The sequence below is a fragment of the Pituophis catenifer genome, unplaced genomic scaffold, assembly GCF_029215685.1.
Source record: "Pituophis catenifer annectens isolate HBS135680 unplaced genomic scaffold, rPitCat1.0.hap2 SCAF_2, whole genome shotgun sequence".
In the NCBI taxonomy this organism is placed as follows: Eukaryota; Metazoa; Chordata; class Lepidosauria; order Squamata; family Colubridae; genus Pituophis; species Pituophis catenifer.
The window spans coordinates 239,582,906-239,602,303 of NW_027256882.1; the positions used below are offsets into that span (position 1 = coordinate 239,582,906).

At 34.5% G+C, this 19,398-nt stretch overlaps 1 protein-coding gene across 2 annotated transcripts in view; it reads left to right on the top strand.

Annotated features, from left to right (window-relative positions):
• FBN2 (fibrillin 2) overlaps positions 1–19,398 on the top strand; it is a 115,636-nt gene that overhangs the window by 64,960 nt on the left and 31,278 nt on the right. For both annotated transcript variants that reach the window (XM_070935681.1, XM_070935682.1), the window contains exons 25-38: positions 962–1,087; positions 4,349–4,477; positions 5,789–5,914; positions 9,137–9,262; positions 9,671–9,793; positions 11,799–11,924; positions 12,072–12,197; positions 12,651–12,773; positions 13,725–13,847; positions 14,150–14,275; positions 15,000–15,122; positions 16,147–16,269; positions 18,222–18,383; positions 18,609–18,677. In XM_070935681.1, coding sequence (XP_070791782.1) covers positions 962–1,087; positions 4,349–4,477; positions 5,789–5,914; positions 9,137–9,262; positions 9,671–9,793; positions 11,799–11,924; positions 12,072–12,197; positions 12,651–12,773; positions 13,725–13,847; positions 14,150–14,275; positions 15,000–15,122; positions 16,147–16,269; positions 18,222–18,383; positions 18,609–18,677 — 1,731 coding nt within the window. The remainder of the gene's footprint in view (positions 1–961; positions 1,088–4,348; positions 4,478–5,788; positions 5,915–9,136; positions 9,263–9,670; positions 9,794–11,798; positions 11,925–12,071; positions 12,198–12,650; positions 12,774–13,724; positions 13,848–14,149; positions 14,276–14,999; positions 15,123–16,146; positions 16,270–18,221; positions 18,384–18,608; positions 18,678–19,398) is intronic.

Consider the following 19,398-nt stretch of genomic DNA (forward strand, 5'->3'; position numbering starts at 1 on the left):
ATCAAATATAACCATAAATACAATAATATTTATTTATACAATCAACTGAATTATTGAGCCTAATTTTCTGTGAAGGAGTGAAATTATTTGGTAATACACATTTATAATTCCCAGATTACTGTCTGACTAATCAAGGGGCCCTCTCAGAAACGCAAGATTTGGCCATGCAACCTTAATCTATCCCTTTGTCCTTCTTTTCCAGGCAGCATTTTCAGACATTCTTTGCCAATGCTTTCTTCCTACAGCTGAGAGGTCAAAATCACTCATTTGGCTTCTGTACCTAAAGCAGCATTAGAATTGAAGTCTCTTCACTCAAGTCCAGTGCTTTAATCATTAAACCAAGTTGCCATTCCTTAGGATTTTGTTTGTTTGTTTTTGCGTTTTACTAATCCTTAACTCCTGCTAACTATGTTGACAAGCATGGGCAGTTTTCTAGGCAATATTTTGAGAAATGGTTTGTTGTACAAGACCATCCCTTCTGTATACATGATGTTATTATTACTTTAATTATAACTTCACAAACTTGCTTGGTAATTTAATGATTTAATTGCCTACATCAAATAAATCTGTATCTTTTCTTATTTAATCTAAGTGACATGTTATTAACTGCCAGACACAAAGAAGCACAATTCCTAATTACAGACAATGATATCTTTCTTGCTCATCATATTAAAGCAAAAATGAAAGAGTTTACTATGCACTTTGAGAAAATATGATTTCATACAAATTCATAGTGGTCTGAATTTTCTTTGGAGAATTATTTTGTGATGGAAAGATCTACAAAATAAGTATAAGGCATCCAAATGAATGGAAGCATTAAAACCATTTATCACATATTTATAATCATTGTCCAAATGTATTCCTGTGCTTTATGATGTTTTTAAGGTTGTATGAGTACATTTTTCTATCTGATAAATAACCTCTTGAACCCATAAAGTATGCATTTATTTTCTGGTTGCAGATATAAATGAATGTAAAATGTTCTCTGGCATGTGCACAAATGGCAAATGTAGAAATACAATTGGAAGCTTCAAATGTAGATGCAATAATGGATTTGCACTTGATATGGAAGAGAGAAACTGTACAGGTAAATTTGAGGTGGGATTACATACAAAGGATTGCCTTTCACTGCTTTATCAGTTGAGAAACTCCTATTGCTGTCATTAGATTCTCACTACTGAACATGTGTATCGATCTTGCAATAAGTAAAGCTTGAAAAGTATTGATTTCAACCTCTGATGTTCATTAGAAAACTAAAACATTGTTTTTCTCAACATTCCTGCAATCTAAATTTAGATGGTATGTCATTTTGAATGGTTAAATAACCAAATAGTAAAGATTTGAGTAGTTTTGTTCCACCCTCCATTTTTCTACCAAAACTAGCAAATTTTTGTATACTTTTCATTTTAGAAATATTTTGAAAAATATTTATGCAATAGCCTGCCCACTGGTGTTTAAGATCTACAATGTGGGAATTAGATGTTTGTAAATAAAGTTGTGCATGCTTTGGAAATGATTCAGAAGTGTTTTGAACCTCTCATGTAAACAACCTATTTGCTGTTCATTAAAGCAGGCTAACTTTTCATGACTCTCATGAGAGCATATTGCTGTAAAAGTGGGAAAGTCGGGGTGCTTTAATGAAAAGCAGAAAAGAATTTCTTCCAAATCATTTCAGCCTTAGTGGTACAGCAAGTTTTACGTCCCAATAGTTGCTAGCCCCCAGCCCTGGGACCTTCTTGCTCTGTCTTCTGTCTGCAGGCATTGTTAATTCTTTGATCTTGAACTATTAATGAGAGAACATACAGAAGAAACCATTTTTTCTCCAGTTCTTTTGATAGATTATGCTAATAGTTCTTTTGATAGATTATGCTAATCTGAAGCATGCCTATAGAAAATATTTATCTCGATCTATTTTAATACACAATGCCACAGTTTAAAAATGCTAAGCCCATTTTGCACTGTAGTCCTAGGTCCAACATTCTGTCACTAATATACTTGGTGTGTCTTTTTAAAAATACAGGTAGTCCTTAACTTAGAACAGTTCATTTAGTGACCATTCAAAGTTACAACAGCACTGGAAAAAGTGATTTATTATCATTTTTCACACTTATGACTGTTTCAGCATCCCCATGGTCAGGTGATTTACATTTGTCAGTTGTTTGACAACTGACTCACATTTATGACGGTTGTAGGGTCCTGAAGTCATGTCATCCCCTTTTGCAACCTTCTAACAAGCAAAGTCAATGGGGAAACCAGATTCACTTAACAATTGTGTTATTAATTTAACAACTGCAGTGATTCACTTAAGAAATATGGCAAGAAAAGTTGTAAAATGGCGCAAAACTCATTTAACAAAATTTTCACTTAGCAACAGAAATTTTCGGCTCAGTTGTCGTCGTAAGTTGAGGACTACCTGTACAGATCTCATCTTTTTTACTGTCAGGAGAAAAGCATAAGTAAGAATCTTGTTGACAGTAGAGCTTGGAAAGATTTCTTAAAATGCAGTTGTACTACTGTATTTAAAATAACAATAGTAATGTAAAAAAATTGGAAAACTTTCAGGGAGTCAAGAGAAAAGGCAGGTTATTTAAATTATCATCATCTGGCTAAGTTTGTTTAAATATGGTTTCAACCTTTCTAAATAAATCACTGTCCAACATTATTCTGAAAGGAAAAATAATTCTTTATCATCTAAAAAATCTGAGATTTAGTTAGTGACTTTATACATCTGTGAAGAATGCCGTAGTTGTTTGTGGGTGGCTGTACATTTAAAGTGAAAAGAAGTTTGTTCTGGAACGGTAGAAATTAAATCACCAGAGTAATGTAAAATGTGTGTGGCAAGACATGTAAATCAAGGTTTCTTGGTATTAATGCTGCTGTAGCAGTTATTTCCTTGTTTATATAATGATTGTTTTCCTTGTTTTTATAAAGATTGCATTCATAAAAATGTTCTTGCCAAACTTAACTTAATGTTTGGAAAGAAAATGTTACCCTGAATTCTTACGCCTATCATGTATCAGGAGAATTTCCTTTTCCTCTGACATAGAGTCACCTCAGCACTAGAAGAAAGGTCAATTCTCTCATTAGGGGAGCAAGGCCAATTTCCCAGTCAAGTTAAATAAAAAAAAAAAAAATAGAGCCCCACATAAGTTTATACTCACGCTATCACATTTACCTTCTTTTCTTTTTTCTCATAATGTGTAGTGAGAGATTAGAATGTCAACTGAGTAAGTCAGGAAGAAGCTTTGTATGCTATTCCTGGGAGGCCTCCTGCTCTTTTTTTGTGTCAGAACCATGCATAAGTTAAAATTTTCTTCCTATTCTGCTGCTAGATAGCGAAGAATATACAAGAATGTACTTGAAACCTTCCTTCAGTCTTAGAATTTTGATTGGCTTGTCTCATTTTCTTTCCAGTCCAGCCAATTTGAGAAGTAACTATGTGCCTGCCCTCCTATACATTCATTAATAAGGGTGGGCAAGCTTTCTGCTATTTTTTTCTGCAGTTTGAAGCAGAAAAGAAAATGCTGGAAGAGAAGGCTTATTGGTTGCCATACTTGCCAGTCAACTGTTCTGGACATCTCAGAGCAATGTGAAAGAGGTGCATTTCAATATCAATCAATCAATCAGGCCTTTGGTTTTCCTCCTGGCAGTATCTATCTATCTGTCTGTCTATCAATCCGTACATGCACCCATCCATACAGAGCAAGTTATAAAATTAAAATGCATATTACAGATATGATAGAAAGTACCAAAAAGTTTATGAGTATCAACATAAAATCAAATCATAATTCTGGTTGTGGTTACTGTAAATTCAAATGTTGATTAACATTAACAGAGTCTCCAGAATGAACACCAGTTCATGTTATCTGCTTCCAGTTTCAGAATATAATCTTTAATTATGAAGGTGGACGGCATAACATAGATCAAGACCACCCATACTGCACTCTCCATGATATATATTCTTGGGATATGTGTGGTATTATTTTCCACAGTGCAGACAGTATCCTAGGAACCCAGTAAGGTTAACTTCTATCCACCTTATAAGAAGAGGTCATTTTCTTATAAATAATTCCAGTAGAAAGAGGGAGAAATTTGAGAAGAATGAGAAGGGCTAAAGAATGATGGATTGTCAATTATTGTAGAAATTACTAGTTATAGCAGTGCATCCTTTCATTATATAAATATCATCATCTTGTTTCAGTCATCATTCTTCCAATCGGTTTCAATAATTGTAAGGATCCTGGTGCCTCTGCATTTGAACTGTATTCTTGTCTCTGTTCTTTGAAGAACTAATTTATTTGATGCTTGTGTTAATAACATATTGTTTCCTTTTTTATTCTGGAACTAGATATTGATGAATGCCGTATCTCACCTGATCTTTGTGGAAGTGGCACTTGTGTCAACACTCCAGGAAGCTTTGAGTGTGAATGCTTTGAGGGCTATGAAAGTGGATTTATGATGATGAAAAACTGTATGGGTGAGTGATGAAGTTTTTGTGCAGTTTTTTTCCAGCTTCAAATTTTCCACATATGTTGGACTGAAAATTCTTACAATTGGGGTACAACAATTTTATATATACATATTTATATACTATGCTACGCTACAATACACTACACTAGACTACACTACACTACAGGGTTCCCCAACTCCTGGGCTACCAGACCTTCAACCATTCGGAATTGAGCTGTGGAACTGGTGGGCGAGTGCGCAAGTGCGCATCCCCACTTGCACGAGCAGAAAGCAAATGCATGCATTCATGCTCCATTAGTGTGAGCGGTGGGTACACATGTCCACCACTTGCGCAAATGGAGCTGCACGCATACCCGCCATCCTCACAGACCCATTCCCTCTCCCCCCACCCCCTCTGGGCCACAAATCTGGAAAGGTTGGGGAACTCGTTATGTTATGTTATGTTACGTTATGCTGTGCTATGCTATGCTATGCTATGCTATGCTATGCTATGCTATGCTATGCTATTCTACTATACTGTAGTATACTGTACTGTACTATACTATACTGTACTATACTACACTATACTATATTTTGTGATGAAAAGATCTACAAAATAAGTATAAGGCATACATGTATTTTAATCCTAATTGCCATTTAATTATTTTAGTTTGCTTTAGTGATATGTGCTATTTTTATTTGATGATTTGGTAGACTATTCAGTCATGGTATTCCATAATAGTACTAAGTAAGTGCTATGGGACTAATGGAAGCCACTAACACTGAATATAATCATAAAACTCATTCTCTTTCTCTTTCTTTTTCAGAACAACTAGAAATCCATTAAAATAAATAGTGGTCTAACTATAGAAAAAAGATTTTTCAGCAATACCAAAAGATCACGTACCACTTGTGAAAAGCACATGAGCCTTAGCATCTATTTTGCTGTTTATAGTCTAAAACAAAACTCTAAAAAATGTGGTGGGACATGATCCTTTTGCACATATTAGAATATATAAAAGAACTTCAGAAATAGCAGTAAAAGGAAATATTAATATTTTGGGTTTTAAAAGTTTAAATACGATTTTATAAGCACCAAATTACCCATATTCCTGTAATATCATTATTCTGTTGCTTTGCATGTACACTGAGAGCTGCTGCACTGTAGACAAATTCCTTGTGTGTCTAAACACACTTGGTCAAATAAAGGATTCTATTATTATTACAAAATGTAGAGGAGATAAATTGTCATTGTTTTTATAAACAGAATCTTAGAATGTAATTGTTTCTTGTTGCTTCCCTGTATTAGCATTTAACATGTCCTTTAATATCTTTTCAGACATAGATGAATGTGAACGTAACCCCCTTCTTTGTAGAGGTGGGAAATGCTTGAATACTGAAGGAAGCTTTCAGTGTGACTGTCCTCTTGGGCATGAATTGTCTTCATCACGTGAAGAATGTGTGGGTAAGTTTCATACATTTATGAATACATTATTGTGTGAATAAATCATCTATGATGTTGCAGTAGTATAATATAACTTTGTCCCCTAATGCAGTGGTCCCCAACCCCCGGTCCGCGGACCGGTGCCGGGCCGTGGAGTACCTGGCACCGGGCCGCGCAGCGGCCGGGGGACATGAACGCTGCAGCGCAAAGGCTCCTGGGCCGTGCGCAATGGGCCGTGCGCAAAAGCTCCTGGGCCGTGCCCCCACCCCTGCGCGCGCTCTGCGGGCCGCGGCGATAAAAAGGTTGGGGACCACTGCCCTAATGCATTAAAAATTGTTTTACCTGGAATATTTGGATTACCTACATACCCATCATACTGTTTCCTTTTGAGGAAAGCAGTGTTATGCAAATTTCAGAATAGAAAAAACAAATAACAAACAAAAGAAAATAAAGGCAAGATATAGCAGAAAATAAACTAATCTAGTTTACACTAACACCATTCACTATGATTCTCAATAATTTTCTATTGTGGATGCCATGCACCACCAATTCATTGGCTGTCTTTGGCCTGTATAAACATTATTTTTGTAGTAGTTATTAAACCCACCATCCAGTTACAACTGGTGAAGCTTTTTGGGTGAGAAGTGAAATGTCGTTTTCTACTTCCTCAAGGAAAAAAACAACTGTCTTTTGAAAAAGCACCTTTGAGATAAGTATTCCATTTTCCCTCATACATTCTTTACCTCCATTATGTACTGCTTTTACCCCACTCATTAACCAACCTTCAGCTCCATATCGTTCTATAATTTAGGCTTTTCATCCTGTCTTAAATCTAAAAAAATACAATTATTTCTCTTAATTAATTATGATAATTTTCCTAAATCAGTTGTGTATAATTGTATTTATACAAACATTTTACAATGACCTGTTGAAAAACAAAATCATGTACAGATACAGTGCATCTGCCCGGTATAATATTTCATTGCAATTCCCAAAGTTTAGTCATTTCTTAATCACAATTCTGTCCCAACATCTTTTCCAGTTACACTTAAAAATATAACAACATATATTTTTTACATTTATTCCTAACTTTTCCTTTTAAATCTTTGTTCCATCTTCAGTTAAGGTGCAGTCCTCAAACATAAATACATTGTATAGTTATGGCATAAACAAACTGCATTCGTATTTTAGCACCTCTGTAGTTATGCCAATTACACTTGCAACATTTTTATTTCAGTTACAACTTTCTTCTCATCATTTTATTCTCAGACAATACATAAAGGATATGAGGTTTCTGTCTGCCTGGTTATTTACTATAGCTTCTTTGTCAATGGGATAACTGCCTGAAAATAGAACAGAACATGATCAAATTTAATGTGGTGGGAGAAACAGCAAAAGTAAGGTAAAATGCACATAGGTCATGGTTGGGATGTACAAAATAATTCTGAGGGGAAAAATGTTCATTCTAAGCTCCTTTCCTCCCAGATCTGTGCCCCCCCCCCAAAAAAATCATATGCAACCATTATCAATTCTTCCTACTTTACCGAATGGCCTTGTCACCTTTTGTTTACTCTCTTCTCTTGTTTCAACCCATCTATTTATGCCTCCCAAAATAATAACTTGTCTTTGATACTGCATTCATTCCAAACATTATACAACTTTTTTTCACCAAACTGATCCTTCATACTTCCATTAGCACCTTTCTATGGTGAATAACTTGCAATTGTCATAAATGTATGACTTCCTGCTTTTATATTAATCCAAAGCAAAACTTATATCAAGTATATTTTTCATGCTTTTAGCAGTTTCATTGTAATGAAACTCGAGTCTGTATTCGATACCCTAATTATGCAGGGTCAGACCACTTTCATTGATACCTGTTACAGCTTTCCCCTTTCGCTTCCTTTCACATTTTGGATTAGATATGTGAAATTAAATTTTTCACATTTACTTAGAGATAACTCTGAATAATCAACCCTGAAGATACATGTGCACATTTTCATAATATTAAGCTATTAATACTTAGTTAATATTTGATAACATTGTCATTTATCTTTGTTAATTAATAAATCTAAAGGAGCACTTGCATTTTTTTTCCCTATGGAAAGGCTGGATATTATATAATAGCTATGTCAGATATGTGCAAAACTACATAAATATTTTTCAAATTTCCAAGAAATAGTATGCATGCTTAGCAACTAGAACCAGAAGTCCCTGGAATTTTCTGACCAAAATCATTAAATTTCCCAGCATCAGTTTCCCATGTCAGTTTGTTCATTTGTTGTTGAGCAGACATTAACAAACAGTGTGACTTTAATTAGAACATGGAGGCAGGGTTCTTATCACTGGATTGAGAAGATAATTGATACAAGGATCAGCCTCAATTTTATTTTTAAAACTGATGACATATTAAGGAAGGTTATAGATATTCAAATTGGGATGGATTGGAAAAGGAAACTAGGCATTGTTTTCTAGACATTTGCTAGAAAAGCTTGCGATATGAGTAAACATTTTCTAATTGGAGCCAAGGACAAGGATCACTGTATATGATCTCATAAACATTGATAAAGACAACACTGCAAATAAGGAGCATTTATTTATTAAACAAATCTATATAGCTGCCCATGTACAAAAAGAATTTCTAAATGGTAAACAGAATAATAAAAAAAATTGATTTCTCTACTTTGATAACTATAATCAGTTTACCTTTAAGATAATTCACACTGAGGTAAGGTACTTGTTGCTTCTGTTATTTTTGTGAGCATTTAAGTCATTTTTATTTGCTTTCACATTCTTGAAGTATTTGTATGTTTATTATTTTCTGGTTTTCTTAACCAACATGAGTTACAGAAGATGAAATAAAAATATTTAAACAATTAAATAGATTGTGCAAATTGTTGCTATACTAATGTTTGTCTTTTTCAGTAGACAATAAGCAGACTCCAATCTGCCACTGACTAATTGCTTTCATATGGTTGGATGTTGTAAAATGCAGTGTCTCTCTGTGTATGTGTCTTATGTATATAGGGACTGGAATTTGCATTATATCAATAATGTGATTGTTATTTTTCTATGACTGTAATATTAGCATTCTTGTAATATTAAAGCATAAAACAACTGGCCCTTAGATGTTGAAAAGTTTAACTTCATATCAGAACCTCCTTTTGTGATATTGCTAGATTTTTCCCCATTGAAAACCTGAAAAAAAGACAAGAGCTGAAGCAAGCAAATTTCCTTTTTCAGATATCAATGAATGTTCTCTTAGCGATAATTTATGTAGAAATGGGAAATGTGTGAATGTGATTGGAATGTATCAGTGTTCCTGTAATCCTGGGTACCAGGCAACTCCAGATAAGCAAGGCTGCATCGGTGAGTACTAGAAATTTTAAAAACTGTACAGTTTTATAATATTTTTAATGTGTTCTTTTCAGAATTTCAACTTCATAAAAAATAAGATGTAGCTTCAAGATCTATAAAAAGCTGTGTCACCCTGAGTACACCTCAGTACAAAAATTGCACTCTGTTACTTTTGTTAATTTAGCTACATTTTACATTCTAATTTTAGTTTAGTTTGATAAATTATATCACAAAATATTGACTCCTAAAAGCATTTAGGTTCTTTTGTTGATAGAGATAGGGAAGAAATGTGAAAACTGGGGAATAAATGTAAAATGTAATTTTACATTAAATGTAAATGTAAAAATGCAATTATTAGAAACAAAAAAAGAGATGCTTTATAAGATACATGTCTCATCTGTCCCAAATATACTCTCCTAGATATTGATGAGTGCATGATTATGAATGGAGGCTGTGACACTCACTGCAGTAATTCAGAAGGCAGCTATGAATGTAGTTGCAGTGATGGATATGCTCTGATGCCAGATATGAGGAGTTGCGCAGGTAAGATAAAGAAATTTGACTTTATTCCTTATACTGCATCCACGGAACAATGAGAAAATGTCTATACAGTTCTACAATAAATAGGCTTAGAACCAGGGGTGAAATCCAGCAGGTTCTGACAGGTTCTGGAGAACTGGTAGCAGAAATTTTGAGTAGTTTGGAGAACCGGCAAATACCACCTCTGGCTGGGCCCAGAATGGAGTGGGAATGGAGATTTTGCAATATCCTTCCCCCAGGAGTGGTGAGGGAATGGAGATTTTGCAGTAACCTTCCCCTGCCATGCTCACCAAGCCACACTACGCCCACCAAGCCACGCCCACAGAACTGGTGGTAAAAAAATTTGGATTTCACCACTGCTTAGAACCCCCTTTCATGAACCATTAAAGTTAAAGCCAGGGTGATGCGGTGGTAAAAATGCTGGACTAGAAATGGGTGGATATAGGTTCTAATCCACCCTAAATTAAAGAACATCAGTGAGTCATTTTCTCACAGTCCAGCTACTACACAGGGCAATTGTTCTGGGGAAAATTGGAGGAGGGAATGCTATGTACATTAGCTTGAGCTCCTGATTGAATAATAGAAGCATAAAGCAAATAAATAATGGTCACTTGTTAGATTTATATTATGCTTATTATATTCTGTTATCAAATATAACCTTGATATGCAGCCCAATTCTTTCAATAATTTCAGTAATTAATTTCCTTACTTGCCTTTAAGCGATCACACTAGGATTTTAGCTTCAACAGTAAAATTAGTATGAATTATGATTCTAACAAATGTATGGTGCCAGTAAAGTACAACAAAGTAGCAGTATACACAAAATATCAGGTTAAAAAAATAAAAATACAGAAAGGAAAGACAATCTCTGCAAGTCTTTGCAATCTTTGCAAAGCTCATATGTAGCATCAAATGATGCTTTAAAAAACATGAAGAAATCTCTCTCCTTCTACTGTGTTTCCTCAAAAATAAGACCCTGTCATATATTTTTTGAACCCCGAAATAAGCGCTTGGCCTTATTTTTGGGAAGATCTTATTATTTTGGGGTGCATGGAGGAAACCAGAGGAAATGGTGGGGACCGGCTGCACATACGTTTAAATATTTTTGGGGAGGAATTATTTTCAGGGGGGGGCTTATTTTAATGCATGCGCTCAAAAGCCCAATTGGGCTTATTATCAGGAGATGTCTTATTTTAGGGGAAACGGTATCTTTCTATTAAAACCTATAAATTAGGAAAGATTTTAAACTTCTGAAAAGGAAAGTTTGCTTAATATCTAAGGTAATAGTTTCCTCACAAATTTCAGTTTGAGCATTAGAACTATTCATTTTCAACAAGAAACTCATAAGAGAATTATTTTTAGGCATCAGAAAAATGTACTGAAGTACCAGGGAAAGTCAAATCAGGAATGAAAATAGGCCATGGGTTAAATGCATGGGCAGCCATAGCTTCAACTGCTTTTATCAAAATGACAAAAACTATGTCACACAGTCGACGTACAAGTTCTGCCTCTTTATGCGCATAACATAAAAATAGATATGTAGAATGGCAGGATTTTACATGGTGCTGCTGAATTAGTGATTGCTACATAAAAGGAATAGGGGAAGCATTTTTACAGTGTAAGAATCACTCCAGATTAACATAGCTGGACCTGGGCAAAGGATTTCAGATCCCTAGATATTAGAATAAAATAGAGATGATGGTAAGAGTTTTACAGTAGTCCAAGGGAATAAGTAAATCCTATGGCAAAGTCACTATGCAGAAATGTAGGCAAGGCAGCAAGTTGAGAAAATAAAATATGCCTGGAAACAAGGGAATTTTGGGCACTTTAATACAGCTAAAGACTACAAATGTTGACATTTTACAGTTATGCTGAAAAAAATGTGTGCCCCGACAAATACTTCATAGCAGATTATATAATGATGCATTTTCCCCCCCAATTTTATTACTGGGAAAAAGTTATCAAATTTATTAAGCAAATGAAAAATATTGAGATTTTTTTTTTCCAGATATTGATGAATGTGACAGTAACCCAGATATCTGTGATGGTGGACAGTGCATTAACATTCCAGGAGAATATCGTTGTCTTTGTTATGATGGATTCATGGCTTCTGTTGACATGAAAATATGCATTGGTATGTGAGATAATTACAGATTTCAGAGGTTCGCTTTTATAAGCTAATGTTATAAAATATATAACAATTCTTTATTAAATGTTTTTGCTAATCAAGCTCTTTTAAATGCTAGCCAAAATATAGAAGACATTTTACTTTTTTATACAGATGTGAATGAATGTGATCTAAATTCAAACATTTGCATGTTTGGAGAATGTGAGAACACCAAAGGATCCTTCATTTGTCATTGCCAACTGGGTTATTCTGTCAAGAAAGGAACCACTGGGTGCACAGGTATGATACTACAATACCAGTTTTAAAAAACAAGCAACAAACAAACTTAGATTTGCCTTTGTGGAGAGGTTCTGAACATTTTTCGTTGTTACTGATTTGAGCTTCCTTCTCATGCTACTAAAAAAGAGGGATTCCGCAGATAAATGGATAAGCATAGTGTGAGCATGACTGATCGTAGAAGGGGGAGGGTACACAAGTGGCTTATTCAGTGCCATGCGACTGGGCGAGGGCAGTGAGTAATGCTTGTGGGGGGGATGCAAGTTACTTGCTGGGGTGACTTGTGACCTTCCCTGCCAGCTTCCCCATTCACTTTGCTCGTAGGAAGCTAGCAGGGAAAATCACAAATTCAGTCACATGACAGGTTGCTGCAACTTTTGTATTACCAATCTAGCTAACACTTAACAAGTTAGTTGAAAGTTTCAATATTTTAATGTTTAACATTTCTTTGTTTAGATGTGGATGAATGTGAGATTGGTGCCCACAACTGTGACATGCATGGTCTGTGTCTCAATGTTCCGGGAAGCTTCAGGTGTAGCTGTAAGGAAGGATGGATTGGAAATGGAATTAAGTGTATAGGTGAGTAAAGATAAATTGATATGGTTTTTTGCCTCATAAAAAGGCAAATGTAAGTTATATGTTTATTTTATCAATAAGATAAGTAGCTAACTGACACCACAGTAACAGAATCAGTTGTATATATACTGTTAGGAAATGGCTCTAAAAGAATTTCAACAAATTTCAGATAGAATCTCTCTTCTCCATATAGGCTATATCAAATGCTTCCATTTTACATATTGGATGTATTGGTTATTTTAAGAGCAAACTTTATAAACTATCACTTAGAACTTTATATTTATCAGGATTTCCTATTCCAAAAAATAATTTCAGACAACTGCTATAAAAACAATGACCTTCATTGTCAGATGTAAATTCATTCCCAATTCCCAATATAGCTTAGGCTGTGTATTTATGCAAAAATTAAAATGTAGCTCTGAGAATTTTAGTAAACCAACCCCATTATCTCCCAATATAGGAATCAATTATATCTATTGTTGTTTTCTACAGCATCTTCTCTGCAATTTCAGATGCTCTTTTGGTTCCAAATCTTCCTATCCTCATCAGTTACTTTAAACGTACATCTGTATATTTCACTGTTATTATTATTCAAATATAACCATTATCCACAAGACAATCAGTGAAACTTTCATGATCTCAGGTGTTTCCCTGAGAGGGTACCACCTTGTGGGATCATAGCTATTCTCATAGTTCACCAAACGTTTTTAAGGCCTTTTTAGAAGACCTGAAATTTCATTTAACCAGTTCATCAATTTTCTGATGTTTCAACAATAAATATCAAGCTAAACTTTTTGCTTTTTCAAGGGAATTACATCATAATGATTGAAGCCAGTACTAATAGTTGTTAAGCCAATTTCTGCTAGCAATTTGCTTCTGTCAATTCTGTAAAGCCAAATAATGGTTACTATCAATATGTTTGATTTTTCTCTTTCTTACTAATTGCTTTAATAGATCTTGATGAGTGTTCTAATGGAACACATCAATGTAGCATAAATGCTCAGTGTGTGAATGCTCCTGGATCATATCATTGCACCTGTGCAGAAGGATTTACTGGAGATGGATTTATTTGTTCAGGTGAGAAAAAGTTTAAACATATTTTATGAAAGAATTATATGTAATTTAGAAGTTGAATTCAGAACTTCATGTGACAACAGATCGATTCAGCATTTACTTTTATATGAACCTGAATATGGAGTTTCATCAAAGTCCTAAAATTTCTGATACATCATTTTGAAATACAGATTGTTTTGAAAATGGTGTATATATTTCTTGGAGAATAAAACTGATTTTTTTCTACTAATAAATTTAAGAAAAAGTGAATGAAATGAATTTCTAATCTATAAATGCTTAATGCTTTAACATTTCCAATTCAATAGATATTGATGAATGTGCAGAAAATATTAATCTGTGTGACAATGGACAATGTCTTAATATTCCTGGTGGATACCGTTGTGAGTGTGAGATGGGCTTCACTTCAACTTCCAATAGCCGAACTTGCCAAGGTAATTCTAACCTCATTTTGAGTATCTGGATTACGACTGAGCAGTGGCTCAGCAGTTAACACCCTGGGCTTGTTGGTTGGAAAGTCAACAGTCCAGATTTAAGACCCGAGTGTCGCATGATGGGATGAGCTCTTGTCCTCACCCTAGCTCCTGCAATGCAATGTGATATGCAAATATTTTCAAATGATCTCCTTTAAATGTTCCCATTATATACAAATATTGTATTCTAAGATATATACATTCTCTTCTGCAGATCCAATCTGGCTTGACCACTGGGAGCAGAGGTTTTGTTTTCCAAGTTTTAGGACTAGGGCTGGAGCTCATCTTCAGGGAACTTCTCTCTGGCAGAGTGTGAAGTTCACTAAGGATGGGCTCTAGCACAAATCCAAAAACTCAGAAGACAAAATTTCTGGTCCTGGTGATGGATCCAGATTGGATCCTGCAACATTATCCTGGGAATACATATATTTGCCTTCATTCATAACATTATCTTCTTATTGTATAATAAAATTAATAGAGCCAACTGTCAGGGTTCCAAGTACCACCTCCAACGAGGCCTGATACCAACTTTCTCAGTAAACTACAGGGAACTGTATACATATAAGATTTAGATCTTTCAAATATAGGTTTGCATTTGATGAATTATTAAGAAATAAATTATTGGGTTTATGTATTGTATTCATACATAGTAATTAATCATTTCGGGTATTATCCTTTGTTTCAGATATCGATGAATGTGCCTTTCAGAATATATGTGTGTTTGGTACTTGCAATAACTTACCTGGCATGTTTCACTGTATTTGTGATGATGGCTATGAACTGGACAGAACTGGAGGAAATTGTACAGGTAAAAAAAAATGTCTCTGGGTGCAGTAGGTATATATATGGAAGTATGTGTATAACCAATTCTATATGTAAAGAAGTCAAAACAAGAACATTACTGAGACAAAGAGAAAGTTATTTCCACTGGACTACAGTTCATTGATCATTTTTTTTCATATGGACTGTCAGCAAATATTTCCAAAAATACAAAATTACATATTCTTCCTATGAACAGATTAGGTAAAAGCCATAATTATAAACAATCTTCAAAAGAAAAATGCCAGCATAAAAAAGTTATATGTACTAAAGTATAATTTCTATTTTCTATTTTCTTACTTTTCGTTGGTTTTATGTATAGCCAGAAAAAGCAGCATAGGGCCTGCTGGCTGCCAGAAGAAAAAAGCCCAGAATCAAGTGGATGTGACTCCACTGAGCTAGGGCTGTAGAAAAATCTTGGCTATGTAGGAAAAACCTGGCTAAAAGAAAAACATATAATTATATATACGCTATAATAATACTATAATAGCTATGAAATTCAGTTATATTTTATATAATTAGATTTTGGTTAAAAGAAAGAATTCTGACTTGTTTTTTCATTATACTAATCATTGCTAGAATATGAGTGGTGCCGTGGCCTAGAGTGAAGATACTCACCTCCCGCTCGGAGGTTGAGATTCAATGCTAGGCAGTGACCGATGTTTCTCAATCAGGACGCAGAGAAAATATCTGCAGCAAACTCCACATAGGCATCAAAAGGGCATCTGACCAGTAAATGTTCAGTTCCATTCAGTCACCCTGAGTCCACCCCAATAAAAGGGATAATAGGGTCATAAAAATAATTTTAAAAAATCATTGTTAGAATATAGCCATGAAATCAAATAATAATGAAATGTTGATTGGTTCAGTATTTCAGAAACTGGTTGAGATTAATAGGTTGTGTTAAGTAAACAGTTAAGAAGGAAGTGTGTTTATTTTTTATTATGAAAAAAACCTAATGAAATGAATATAAAGGCTTAAGATTAATTTCAGATGCACATTTTTTACTTTAGATATTGATGAGTGTGCTGATCCTATAAATTGTGTCAATGGCTTTTGTGTAAATACTCCCGGAAGGTATGAATGTAACTGTCCTCCAGATTTCCAGCTGAACCCAACAGGAGTTGGCTGTGTTGGTATGTAGAATTACACATATAATTATTTTATTTAAATGGAGAAGGAAGACTATCATATGGATGTCGGTATGGGGACAAGAACAAAAATGACAACAAATGTTTCATGATGCAGATGATTCAAATTCATTAAATGTGCTAATCCAGTGGGATTGGCTGACAAGGTTAATTTCTAAAAGTGAAGCATTGTGTTCAAATTGGTTCTTGAGGAACAAATTAACAAGTAGAAAAATAGCAGGTTATAAAGCAACTAGAAATAACCATAAGTAAAGCTTATGACTGCACTGTAATTGAACTAAAAACTAAAAAAACTAAAAAACTAAAAAATATATTATTCTACACGTAAAATACTACACATTTCGAGATGTTATATACTGTATGTTTGTGTTACAAATACAGCTTTATTACATGGTGTGATGACTTTACTTGAATAGAATAACAGAGTTGGAAGGGACCTTGGAGGTCTTCCAGTCCAACCCCCTGCCCCCAATTTCAGACAAATGGTTGTCCAATCTCTTAAAAACTTCCAGTGTTGGAGAATTCACAACTTCTGGAGGCAAGTTGTTCCACTGGTTAATTGTTCTAACTGTCAGGAAATGTCTTCTTAGTTCTAGGTTGTTTCTCTCATTGATTAGTTTCCCTCATTGCTTCTTGTCCTGCTCTCAGATGCTATGGAGAATAGCTTGACTCCCTCTTCTTTGTGGCAGATATCAGAACACAGCTATTATGTCAGCCGTAGTCCTTTTCATTAAACTAGACAAACCCAATTCCAGCAACAGTTCTTTATATGTTTTAACCTCCAGTCCCCTAATCAGAGAAGAGCATTTTTTGTCGCTCTTCTCTGCACTCTTTCTAGAGTCTCAACATCTTTACATTGTGGTGACTAAAACTGGATGCAGTATCCCAAATGTGGCCTTACCAAGGCATTATAAAGTGGTATTAACACTTCACGTGATCTTGATTCTATCCCTCAGTTAATGCAGCTTAGAACTGTGTTGGCTTTTTTGGCAGTTGTAACTATCTCACAGTTATTACTAATGAGCGAGGTACCACCTAAAAATATGAAAGAGAACATATTTTTAGGTTTAGAATCTAGGTTAGGTGAAAAAACAGCCTGATAGTCATAGTCAGTGCTTCATAGCCATTACAATAAACAAGCTGTACTTTAGCTTGTTTATGTAAGTCTTCTTGAATTAAAACATTTGTGGAATACCTTTCTATATAGAATACATTTCCCTACCTCCAAATTGTTTCCTTCATGGTGCAGAACACAGGAGACATAATTGGTGTTCTACTTTCCATCTCTATTCTGGTGCTGTTAGGGCTGTAGCTAGAAAAACCAAATGCTGTTTTCTTTGGGCTAATTACCCATAATGTTACTTCCAATGGCTATAGAAAGTTCCTTTTGATAAATACATAAGTACTGAAAATGTAGACTGTTATTTTGATTTAGGGACTTGAGAGTGTGCTGGGTACAAACCAAACTAGGAATTACCCATAGTCATTTTCCAACATTTCGCTGATAAACATAGGCTAATTTATAAAACCTAAACTTTGTTTCACAAGCTTATGGAAATAATGAAATGAATTTATTGCATCTTAATATGAATGGAGCACACGAGGGGCTGTAGGAGTAAAATATATCGTTATCATTTTCAATATCATATCTTGAAGATAGCCAGTATTTACAGTATATAATAAATGTGAATTCATCCATCCATCCATTCTGCCTTCAACCCAGTAAAGAATATTTATGGTATTAACAGCCTTATTAAGAAGTTTTAATTTAACTTAATTGGATTTAAATTGAAATAATAATAATAATTAGAACTGGTCACTTTAGTCATATGCTATTTGTTTGTTTGTTGTTTATTTAAATTTGTTCACTGCTCTCTACAGTGTCATTTTAATGACATGCTGATCAACACCTCTTTATTTTCTTTTGTTCTGTCCAGATAACAGAGTTGGCAACTGTTACTTGAAATATGGACCAAGGGGTGATGGAAGTCTGTCCTGCAGTACTGAAATTGGTGTTGGAGTCAGTCGTTCTTCTTGTTGCTGTTCTTTGGGAAAAGCCTGGGGGAATCCCTGTGAGACATGCCCACCTGTAAATAGCAGTAAGGAAATGACTCTGTTAGATGGGAGGACAATAACCAATACAGCAAATAAAATGGCTATATACATAAGCCATAAGGCTTTCTATAAACCAGTGCTTATGAGGAATCAAACATTTTTCTGAGGTGATACATCACCTTATCAAAGTTCCTTGCTATGCTTCTATCACATGTCAAATTAATCTTCATGACTTGGTTTTATTCTTGGTTATTTTATTTAATCCCTAGGTGAATATAATACCTTGTGTCCAGGAGGTGAAGGCTTCAGACCAAATCCCATAACAATTATCTTAGAAGGTATTTTTGTTTCTTTCAATATAACCACCATGGGTTTTGCTGACAGTAGTCAGATTAGTCAATTATCTATAAAAGGGAGATTTGCAAATTGAAGTTAGAGAGAAAGTACTTTCAAATTTAGAATAAATTTACAATAACATTTTTAAATATAGATGGGAAGATTGATAAAAGTTTGTGATGATAATTCAACCTTTTCCATTTATATAATTTTTCCATCAATTCACAATTTCCTTTTGGAATGCTGAGGCCCTCAGAATTTCGTGTTGGATTTGCCTAGTCTTACTGTTAAAAGGGAATAAGGACGTTAATATTAGTTGCCCAAATTTTATTACTTTTGGTATCTCTAAGGAATTTCCATCATCCCTTCAGAAAAAGAATAATTAGAAATATGAATTGGCAACTCTGTACTTGATTATTAGTTCCTGCTGGAAGACAGAAAAAGGCTCAAAATGAAAAGTTATTGAATATGTATTCAAATTACTGCAAACAGTCTAAGATTGATTAAATCAAATTAATAAAGCCAGAAATTAATAGTAAGTATGATTTAATTCTAATGATTTTGGTAGGAAAATCAAATTTGCTCAGTATTTTAATATTGTACTTACCACTTATATTTTTCCATCCAAGATTATGAGAGTTAAATATTTTCTTAACTTTTCATGGGTAATCATTTATTTGCAGTTTTCCCCCCAGATCTTTGTAATAACAAAGTAAGCAGATT